This window comes from Chaetura pelagica, unplaced genomic scaffold, assembly GCF_000747805.2.
Source record: "Chaetura pelagica isolate M959 unplaced genomic scaffold, ChaPel_1.0 scaffold11, whole genome shotgun sequence".
Lineage (NCBI taxonomy): Eukaryota > Metazoa > Chordata > Aves > Apodiformes > Apodidae > Chaetura > Chaetura pelagica.
In genome coordinates, this window is record NW_009952694.1 from 2,394,264 (window position 1) to 2,406,109 (window position 11,846).

The 11,846-nt window shown below is 37.4% G+C and overlaps 1 protein-coding gene across 1 annotated transcript; it reads right to left on the minus strand.

Annotated features, from left to right (window-relative positions):
• Window positions 1-331: 331 nt before the first annotated feature.
• On the minus strand, window positions 332-11,513 carry LOC104385469. Its single transcript, XM_009993935.1, has 8 exons — window positions 11,504-11,513; window positions 10,709-10,830; window positions 9,495-9,633; window positions 8,562-8,638; window positions 6,728-6,838; window positions 3,347-3,453; window positions 1,987-2,077; window positions 332-531 (listed from the first exon to the last, which is right to left on the minus strand). The coding sequence occupies exons 1-8, from the start codon at window positions 11,511-11,513 to the stop codon at window positions 415-417; spliced, it is 774 nt and encodes a 257-aa protein (XP_009992237.1). The 3' UTR covers window positions 332-414.
• Window positions 11,514-11,846: the final 333 nt, after the last annotated feature.

Here is an 11,846-nt window from a genome sequence, read left to right on the forward strand (position 1 = left end):
TACCAAAACAAACCATCAAATTCTCATGTACTGCAGCTTTTAAGTAACATTATGCTGAATGCATTATCATCCACACGAATAACGAATCGCTATGCTTAGGTTTGATGTTTTTAGCAAACATTAGCAGTGCAAAATGCTACTGAACAAAAATTCTTTTAGCATCAGTATGTAGTCACTCTTTCTGACATTTCTGCAAAAGGATAACCATAAGGACATCCCATAGTTAATAAAAGGCAATATACTCTGTTGAGACAGAATTTCTCCATAAGAAAACCTGTTCACACAAACCACAGATATGACTCAGATCAATCACAATAATAATTTTGACCTGATTTATTCACACAAATCAATCAAAATTAATTTTAGACTCAAAATATATGATATTACATGGATAGTAGTAAAGTTTTTCAGGCACTAGAGAATCTTGTATAAATGTATTTGTTCAAGTGCTTCTTTGTCAACATCCTTTTCCATATAAACATCATAGTTTAGCTGCACCTCTTCGACCCATTGGCTGAGCTGTATATCTGCCTGAAATGATGAAAACAGATCCTTAATTTAACACGATGTTGAGAATTACAGCAGGGTTTTCAAGGTCAGTATGAAATTAAAAAGACATAATAAGAGAGATTAGTTATTCCAAATTATGCAGCAAAGACAGACTAATTTCTGTAAACAACATTTAACTTAAATGGGAGAGAATAAAGAAATCTTTTTAAAATTATCTGTCAGTAGTCAAGTTATTTTGCTAGCCCTGTTACAACTGCTTCTCTATATGCATTTGTATAAGCCTCAAGCATCCTGATCAGAGGGCAACATTCTGATGGAAGCACTGAGGAGCAGCAAACTACCATGGAAGAATCACAGGTAATTTCTTGTTTTACGTACAGGGAGTATTATAGTAAGGCTCCAAAGGGCTTCTCAGCTGCTGTGTAACTACTGTCTGCTCAAATAAAAGGTCAAATGACACCACTGCTGCTCCTGGGGCTGAGGATCTATTTCAGCCATCAGCATACAGGCAACAACTGATCCAATTTCTCTGAAGCAGATTACTGTGGTGGGCAAGCTGCTTTATGAGTACCTGTTCATGGGTGATCAGCATTTTGTTTCCTAACTAAAGCCATCCCACATAATTTGTCTAGGCATCATACACGTTAACAATTGTAAGCTACCAATGACCTGTGGCAGAAAAGGCACAGGGCAGAGGTTGGCCCATCAGAAGTGGTTACTACTCAGGGAACAGCAGCAGCACAGGGCATTCAACATCTTTGAAAGCTGCATTGTCATCATGTTTGTTTCCAACTTTAATTTAAAGCTATGTCACTGATCCAACACACCTGATGGTAATGACCTGGCTAGTTGGGAGACTGCATTTCTCCCTGATATGTACTTCTGACAGCTCATTCTGGCGTATTATGAGTCACTTTCTATGCTGACAGCAGGTCAGAACATAGAGTATCCTCAGGGATGGTCCTTCTTTACTATGTCCCTTTATCCCACTGGTTTAACAAAACATTTGTCATGTTACGAAAGAACGTGCAAATGTACAGCTAAAACAGAGAAAACATTTGAAGATTTTGCTTCTAAAAGTTTATAAATACATCTGTACTTCTGAGATTGTACCCCATATCTGGAAGAGGCCTGATGCAAGTGGATATGATTATCACAAAATGTACATCTTAATATGGCTTTGATAATGTTTTGTAGGGTTTTTTTAACCTCACATCCAAGTTATTGTTAATAATGCATAAGATATTATAACGATTCAGGAAGCCCATTGATAAAAGCTGGGATTTCCATTTTACTGGTGGGGATGATCAAAGTACTGGAAGATGTGTTGGTGATCAACCCGGAAACAGAGTCTAATCTATGCTCAAAAGTACATATCCTTCCTCACAGCAATACTTGAAAGCAGCTAATCTCAGAACTGCTACTTTCACAGAAAGTGACAAAATGTCTTTGCTAAAACTGGCTGAGAGAACTTACCTGGAGCTTTGAGAGTGATTCTTTGAGATTTGGAACTGTCACTAATAAGGACCCTCTTTTCCTTACATTATAAGCAATAAATTCCCAGGCTCTGAAACATATTAAAAAGTAGTTCACCAATTTTTTAGGAGAAAAACATATTTGATATAAAATTAATCTAACACTTCTACAATTTAGTGGCCAGAGGTAGACAAAGCTTAAAGACCTGCTATACATGCTTATCAACCACTGTTAGTATCTAAGCAAATATCTTTGTACAAAGATCAAGATTCCAATCAAGATTCATATTAAAAATGGAGGGAATATATGGTCTTATTAGATTTTGTAACTTTTAAACTCTGATAGATACACGCATGTCATTTTGTACTACAACACCTTCACTTTGGAATAGGATTAAACATTGACATTTGAGCCCTCTAAACTTTTGAAGAAAACCTAGTCTCTGAGCACAGTTTTATAAAGCTTAACAAGCTGCTCTTTAAATACATTGCAGTTGTGAAAAAATGCTTGTCTTAAGACATTAGCCATTGGAGTATTTAAATATAGCCCCCAGCATTCCTTTTTTTTTCTGGTTTTGCAAGTCAGATAATTTCTTACAGCATGGCAATTCAGAGTAAAAAGAACTTAATTTCCAGCATTCTTCAAATGTCATTTATCTTCCTGGTACTAATGCAACACTAAAGCACTATGCCTGAGATCCTGAAGAATCAAATGCATTCTCAGCCACCTGCCTGCAAACAAATCTCCTGGCAATTTGGAACACCGAGAACCCTTCACCCATTCACTCTGTTCCTCCCCAGTTGACATCACCGTGTGATACCAGGGGTAGCAGGACATGCCTAAGCTGAAACTGGCAGCAAATGTTAGACTGTTGGCACAGGTACCCTTTCTTTTTCACTGCCCATTCTAAAGGCACAGTAACTTTGGATGGTGGTTTACTTATTTGCATTTTAAACTGATACTGCTGGGTTAGCAAAAACTCATCTGTGAGTGTCTTGCACCTGGAAGAGAAGAACCTTAGCCATGTGTTTGTTTGCCACCACGTCCTTATGAAGCTTTATGCTACTATAGTAATTTCAGATCCTTTAATTGCAAGATACTGTTTTAACAGATCAGCACAAAGATTCAGGGCCAGGTTTGGGTAAAAAAAAGCAGCAGTGTTTACTGGGCTTATCAACAAACAACTGCCATAACACCTTAGCAATTGAGTGTAACAATTAAGTGTAGGCAGTTTAAAACAATTTCCTTATGAAATTCATGCATGTGACTAAAAAAAGCACAACCTTAAGGTTTTTCATAACTCACAAGGTTACACACCATTGCCAAAGAAATATATTACTTGTTTGGACACATCGTTTACCTGGCCTGTTCCTCTCTATCAAGAAAATATTCAAAGACATTATTCATTACAACAACATCAGCGTTCTGAAGAAGGGAAGCCTGAGTACAGATGTCTGCGTGAAACACCTGAAGGAGAAAGGTTTCACAAGGCATAAATTAATTTAATAGACAAATGCAGCCTTCAAGTAACCATGAAGCCTGTCATCCTAACACAGCACCTGCCACCACCATTCTGAACCAGTCACAAAAATGGCTATGCCACTGGCTTCATAGTAGATAAAACTGAACTAAGCAACCAGAATAAGCTTTAAAAATGAAAAATAAAAGTCAGATTTTTCTTCTCTAATTAAAACACTCAATTCAGTACATTAAGTGAAATAAACTACACCTGACTTTTGGTCTAGAACACTGTGTGCCTCAGAAGAGGAGATGATGGCCGTTACATTTCACTTACCTATATTTTATCTCAAATGGTCACTGATGTACAGAAATGAACTAAGTGGCAGGATGCTCAGTGGCACTGGAGGACAGCAGGTGCTTTACCTTACTAAACAATTGCCTCTCCAGTCATTGTAGGAGCTGGTTTGATTTCATCCACCCTCACCAACCAAAAAAGGATATTATCACACCACGTCCTTTTCAAACAGGTGAGATTATAGTGACAGAATATGGATGCTCATTAACACTCTGACAAGATGTGTTTGATTTCCTCTTAAACACGGAGAAGTACATCACATCCTAAATCTGAGAAGAAACATAAATTGGAACATCTTTTGAAGGCCTAAGGGAGAGAAAGCCAATCTGAATATTATGTGCATTCCACAATTTTTTTTTTGAAAGTGCATCTCTCTATGTTGGAAATGGGCAAAAAATCTGTACAACTTCTTTTCTTTCCTGCGTGACCTATTTGTAAGTTGTGCTGAGAATATACTAATCTGATGGATTTGGTAGTTTGCATTTTGTCAAATCCTTCCAATATTGGAGAGATGTAAAAAGGAAATCTTAATTCTGACAGGAAAGCTGAATGTTAGTATAGAATATTAAAAATGCTTATTTGTTGAAAAACGTTTTGCCCACTTAACAATATATCACTACTTGTTGGGAGGGTAAATTATATATTTCTCCTCATAATAAACACATGAAGAATGCTGTTTGACTGACAGAGGAAACAGATACTACCACCCCTGCAACTTGTTCAAGTGCAGAAAAATGATCAGCTGCCACAGTTTGACTCCAGTTCATGCTGTCAAAAAATTCATTATAGCAATTGCACTTATAGCCAAATATTTCAATATCAGTAATAACAAAACCTAAACTCTACTGTTCATTAAACACTAGGCATCATAGCATTTAATCTTTGAGAACTACAGTTCTTTAAACCAAACACAAGTGACTGGCAGGCTGTTCTATCAGAGGATTTCTTGTAGCACAAGAAGTCATGACTAGCACAGAACTTTCTTAATGCCCTACTAATGTCAGTCCTCGTATTTTAAGCCTCAATTCAGAAACATACTTAAACTACCAGGAAATTTTGAACATGTATTGATATTTTCTCAAGTAACATTTAAAACTTAACTTAGGTCTGTATCTGCAGAGTAGATGACCATGCTGATTAATCTCACCTAAGCATCCCATTCTCCCCAAACACATCCTCATTCCTGTTGGGGAATGTCAGACCACATAAGCATGTGGGGCTGCAGCATGAGCCAGATTCAGGTGTTGCTCCAGCCCAAACAATACTTTTGCTGGGTTCTTTTTCATCTGGACCAGTTCCCTGACCTGCTTGGCTGCATGCTGACACAACAGAGGGGCAGCCACTGATTTTACAAAAAACAGCCCTGCTTTCCAATGGAATACACACCAAGCCTTTCACTATTACAGCCAATTTCTGAATTCAGGTCTCAAATTTTCTAACATCTGTTGAGTTGTTTATTTTCCTCCCAGGATCTAAGTGTTTATTCAAATGGAAAAAGATGCTGAGCAACTTTCTGTGTATTTTAACAAACCAAATGTAGACCAAAGAAACACAAGGTTCACTCAGAAATGTAGCCACTAAAGATATCATTCCACCTTGTTGTCCTTTGGGACATACTCTAATAAAAAAAATCAGAATATCCTGAAAAAAACCCCATGATTTAAGAAGGGTGTCTTCAAATTTGTGTCACAAATTAGTGTCAGTAACAGGATTGACTATTTTTCAAGCTGGTATGGTTCAAGAGGATACATTTGGGGATGAAAAAAATCTAAGACAGAAGTGCTCAAAACAGTGTGGTAACAGGAGTCACATGACTAAATTAGCATCTATTGAGACTTAAATAGCTAAGTCCTCAGGCACTGCTTTGAAAACATACTATTGTCTCATCTTTATGCTCTGAAATGAATACTTCAGCAGAATTAAAAGGTGCATACGAAAACCAAAAAGGCTTACAGAATATACAAGCCTGAAAAGGATGCATACAGATCTCCAGCTCCACCAAATTAACCTGATAGAGTTCCTAACTGCATTTTCAGTTTCATCACAGTAAGGTGTTACAAACACAAAACATATGCAAAAAACAAAAGGTTATGGATAAAGTGGCAGCAACTGTGACTGAATTGGGCAACCCAATTATACTGCTTCTCCTGTGTTAAATATTTCACTTTTATTGTTTCTTTCCAGTTTAAAGTTGGTTACTTTAATTCCCAAGAAATTATTACACCCAGCAGTTTCTGGGACTCTATTCAAGAGCATACACATGCAACACAGGACTCAGGTCAGCATTCTACCCCTATCGACTTCTGCTAGTAACATAATAACTGGCATTCCCCAGAAAGGAAAAAAAAAATAATGTATTTGTTAATCATTAAAACAGTAGCAGTTATTTCCATAACAGGACTAGAAGAATGGTTCCCATAATAAGACCACATTGTTTGAAACCCATTTGTTTGTGGAAGGTATATATGCAGTGACATTCCAAGAAAGGAAATACCACCAGCCTTAAGTCCTTTAATGTTCTTAGGTGCAAATCTGCAAATCCTACAAACTTCTGATAACCTTAAGGAAATACAGACATTTAGTTTTGTTATTCCTGTCAGAAACTCTTCATACACTGGGTTGCACAGAAGTTAGTGGCGACAGTGTAATTGATTTCACTGGGAGAAACAGCTAAGATATACCTGGTTTGTGTGAGCCAGCAGGTTAAGTCCATTGCTAAGCAACTCAACATGTTAACACATTTTGGTAATTTCCCTCTTCCTCTCTGCTATGAGATTTTTTTTTTTCCTAATACCAAAGTCTTTGTTTAGGACCGAAACAAGCAAAGGCAGAAGCTTTTAAGAATGCTGATTTACGAGCCATTCAGATAAACAGAATACCTAGCACACAGTGCTTAAAAATACACACAATAAACCATATAGTTACCTTTATCCTGTCGATGAACTGGTATTTTGTGATAATCATTTCTTGCAACTGGCAAAAGTCTGCATTTATTTCTACTCCACACAGTTGGGATGCTGAGCTATAAAGATAACCCTACATTAGGAAAAGGAAATTTAGTAACTGCGATGCCTATATAACAAGTTCAAAAATTCCAGTTAAAATGGAAAAAACAAAACACAGGTTAAGATTAGAAATCATTTTAAAATAGCAAGTTGAGATGTGTCTTTCAGTGAACATGACATGTTTTTCAGAGCCCTGATTTGGAAACACATCTTATGAATTTTAATAAGGTACCCAAAAATGACATAACAAATAACAAAAATAAAAGCTCCAACTTCACTTTGATTGCAAAACAGGGTCTAAGAAGGAAAAAAGCAGTACAAACCAAGTTATAAAAATAGTGAAAGGAAAAGCCTCTGCACATTTTTTCTTGGGAGAATGGAAGAAAATAGCAAGAGAAAAAAAACAACAAACCATGAAACATAAAAATACTCCGAGTGAGTGAAAATGGAGAACAATGCACGAGCAATATAATGGGACATTTTGGTACAGAGTCTTTGTCAGCACCTCTGTTTATTCTATTACTGCCGTTTTCAGGTGCTTCACACATGTACATATGAAAAAAAAAAAAAAAGACATAATTTATCCCTTAATAATATGATAAAAATAATGGTTCTGTTTTCAACTGAGATTTTGGAAAGTCGTTGGAGATGTTAGAATAAAAAAAAAAAAAGTATAAATACATGAGCCTACAGGGCCCAAAGGAAGAAAAATTTCTTTAAGTGCCATTGTCTCTACTGAACACTTTTCCATCAATGGCAGAGGCAAACACAGTGCTAAAGATATTCTCTGAGATACCCATATTAAAGTTTTCTGAATCCATTCAATGTAGAGTAGAAAAGCAATTGGTGAAGTCACCCCTCCCTCAATACCAGCCAAGAACACAATTAAAAAGGAGAACTATTTTAAAAAACATTTCCCTTGCTTTATTTTAAGACCATCTTCTACTGTAACAATACAATAATTGAATTACTTTAAAATAAATTCAACATAGCAGACGTGTTACCATTTAAGGACCCAACGCTGCAAATATTTACAAATAGGAGTAACTTTCCTCATTTGAGTGGTCCCAAAATTCGATTATTCAGATGAGTAAAATTACATGCTCAAGTGTTTCCAAGATTGAGCCCTAAACAGCCATTGACTTTTGTAAGAAAGTTGTAATGTGCGTTTTGCATTGCTGTTGGCCATATGCTGTACCAGCCATGCCAAAAGCAATCAAAATTGCACTCAAGTTTCTCGATGAAGTATTTTATGTGCATTTTAAAACTCAGAGCAGGACAATATGTTTTTGGAGACAAATTAATATCAAAGTCTTCCTTTGTATAATGTAACCGTTTGTCAGCTTCATAAAGGAATTTAACATAACTAATCTATATGTATAGACGTGGTCAAGAGAGGATAAACTTACTTATGAAGCAGAGACAGAGCAGGAACTAGCAAAAGAGCAGCATGTGTGACAGCAATATGCTTCTCTGTTGGATAACAGACTTTTCCTCTCCATAAGAAAGATCATTCATATTCCCTCTTGTGAGGAACAGAACAAGAGCTGAAACTGCTAATAAACAGCACCTTATACTGTTCAGAAAATCAGATCAGAGGTGCCTCTCAAAATGACCCGTCCAAGATGGAGCAACAAGAGTAGGCAGTCAGAGAAGAGGGAAAATGTTTGTCACAGTAACAAAATATGAATTCCTGTGCTGGAAGTTACCGCAAATAGCACTGCACCAAGCCTGGAGCCAACGTCAACCACTACCTTTCCTGTCAGGTCAGGCAGTACATGTTGATAAAGAAACTTCAGTTCCATGAGGGAAAAGGAATGCGAAATAAACTCTGGGAAATAAGAACAGAACAAAGGTGTTGGGTGGGCAGTACTATCTACTGTGTTATTAACCAATGAAATATTAATCTGAAGAGTTATCATCACTGAAAACCTGTGTGGTTTCCTGCCTGAACTAGTGCTGGGGACCCTGGAAAACCAGGGTTTGCAGACTGGAGACAGCCTGCCAAGTAGTCTGTCTCGAGTCTGGGGATTCCTTCCCTTACATGGAAATTTTTGAAATCCTTTATGAAACTGAATTACCTTTTTCTGCACAGTGACATATGTTAAAGAATACAAACCCAGTAACTTAGAATAATTTATGTGAAAAAGGAAACACAGTACCCAAGGCTCAACACAAATAATGCAAACCTTTCCATAGGCAAATATATTAGTAGTTTGAATTTTAGCTCCAAGGTTTTAAGCAATGGCATGCTGTCCATAAAAACCATTCTTTCTTCAATGTCTGTGCTGTACTGGTGACAGCACTGATCTGTGCCACACCACACACAAGCTTTAAGACAGATGGTGCTTTCTACTGGTTTTCAGCGTCTGTGGGGAGACTGAGGCTACTGCATGGACAGTATTGTCTTCCTCTTGCATCTTCCTTTTCAGTGGTACAAAGCCCTGCCTCTTCGCTGCACAGTTTTTGTGGGCAACTAGTGTCACTCATACACTGCAAATCAATTCAACTTACATGTGTAGGAGTCGTCTCCTTCTATTGGTTACAGGAATATTTCTAGCCTGTGTGCTACACCAGTCTGGACAAAGTCCTTCATCTGCTGGATGTTGTGCTGTCAAGCTGAGTCACTGCAGAAACCAGTTTAGTTAAAATGAATTTGTTTCTTGCGTTCCCAAAAGAGCACTTACCTAAAGATGCAGTCTTGTATGAGCCACACTCTGTGCAGTAGCTCCTACTCATTTTCCCTTCCTCACACAATGAATCAACAAAATCATCATCATAAAGGAATGCATCAACATGAATCATAGGCAGTGGATGCTGATGTATCTGAAAAAATGAACAAAACCTAAGAAAGGCATAACCAAGTGTCTTAATCTCACACTGTTCCTAATTGTCCCACCATCCTACCTTTCTCAACATCCCTGAGAACTAAGTTTTTCGCTACTGAAAAGTTAAAAATCAAAATGAAACCACAGAAATCCTGCAGGTAAACTAGATAATCAAATTCCACTGAAATAACCACTAAGTGCCAGCCAACAAAGGAAAACAAGCTGGTTTTGATAGCTTAGTAGGAGACCTGCTGTGAATTTTGTCTCCTGAAGTGCTTGCTTGGCTATAAATGAGGTACAAGGCAAAGGAAGCTTCTTCTCTTCCCCTTTGATGAGGAGAATGTAACTTAAATTTAACAGAAAGGGCAATTTTGCTTCTTATTTTCAACTGTCTGAATATTTTAATCTCCATGCCTTATGCCTCAAAACACCCTTGATGAACATGGGTGTCATTTTCAATCAAAAGGATACCACTTGGGATGTCTGCCTTCTCATAATTTCAAGGGGTATAATCTTTATCCTCCTACTCCTCTTTCCTCCCTCTCTCAGGCTTGTGGTATGTGGCCAATCCACTTCTCCCATTTAAGAGCCAGACACCACTCTTCTGGGAAATGCGCTAACTTTCCACCTATAGTGACAGCTCAAGTAGAAAAGGTGCTCTCCCTTTCCACAGCACTCACAGCCCACCTCTTTCTGAGCCATTAGAAGCTGGAAAGAGCTGGAAACAATTTCTGTTGCCCACATTATGGCAACAACCAAACACTGGTCCTGTATTTCTGTTTTCTTTAAGGGGGTTGTTTTGGAGCTAGCGTTAAAGATTCACTGTGGCAGGTACCACACCACACAGAAAGAAGCTATGCCAAACAACTTATGAACAAAGTATCAAGAAATATGAAGCAACTTTCTCAGGGTCACACATTCATGCAGCACCAGACCTGAGAACCAAACTGAGACTTCCTATACTTCAACCCAGCACTCATTCTCTATTAGGAACTACTATTAAAACTGAAATCAGCAACAGTCCCCAGATAAATGATGTGGTTCAGCAAAAGGAGACCATAACATTAGCTTACTTTCTGGACAGCTTGATGTTCCGAATCAAACATTGCCTCGATGGGTAAATGGTTCCGCAAATCTTCAGCAATATTTTTGAGTACAACATCACTGTTACTCACCACAAGCTCATCAAAGTCATCTATAAATCAAGACAAACAAAAGCCCCTGAACAATCATGCGTGGATCATGCGGACTAAGTGATGACCAGTACAATACAGTTGCGAGACATAAACAATACCAGATGCGTAAGGTTTTTATTTGAAATGCATTTTTCAGCCTTTGTTAGCTTTTTCAGCCAATGACAGATTTCAATTGTAATAACTTTGCCACTTAAAATAAACGTAGCACTTTTTTGAAATCTCAAATTATTTTCATATTTATAAACTTTTAACTCACATATGATGGTCTGGGCTGCCACCAAAGCGATACTGTTTCAGCTTAAAATATAAAAACATCAAAGATGTTTTTGAACTATTGGAGAAATTACAAAGCTCATAGCTGCCTGAATGCAGGCCTTTTCTTATTTTAATACAAGTTTCTTTTTATACATACCATCTTTATAATAAAGTGGTTACCAAAAAACCCCGGATAATACACAGTTCAACAGTTCAACTCAGAATACATCTTACATTACTATCAAAATATTTCATATGTGAAAGAAAACAGAACGGATGTAAACTATTATATTCTTGCAAAGCCACACTGTAAATTCTTGCTATTTTTCGAGGAGATCCCTGCATTACTTTAACACCTTTTTTTTTTTTAAGACATCTAGAAAAAAAGATTGAGGAAACCTTGGGAAGTCACCAAACCTTCTTCCATGGTTGAATCAATACGTGTCACTACTTATCCAAACTATTATTTAAAAAGAATGTTCATGCTGGGGACTCCACAACCTCCCTTAGCAATCTGTTTGAGTGCTTGACTACTCTTAATATTAGAAAGGAATACTTTTTTAACTAACCAATCTAGATTTCCTCTGCCACAATTAAACTTAGTACTCTCTGTCCCACTTGCAATGGAAATAGACAAGTTTGTTCCTCTCCTGTGTAGAGCAACCTTTTACTTCTTTGACGACTCATCACGTATCCCATCTTGTCTTCTTTACTGTAAGAAACATCATCCACTTATCCAGCCCTTTCCTGCCTTTTTTCT

Excerpts from the sequence above, each read along its gene's own strand:
- LOC104385469 (XM_009993935.1), bottom strand. Across the intron at positions 8,639-9,494 it reads ATACAAGACTGCATCTTTAG|AGTTTATTTCGCATTCCTTT; the intron begins GTAAGTGCTCTT and ends CTTATTTCCCAG. Across the intron at positions 2,078-3,346 it reads GATAGAGAGGAACAGGCCAG|AGCCTGGGAATTTATTGCTT; the intron begins GTAAACGATGTG and ends AATATGTTTCAG.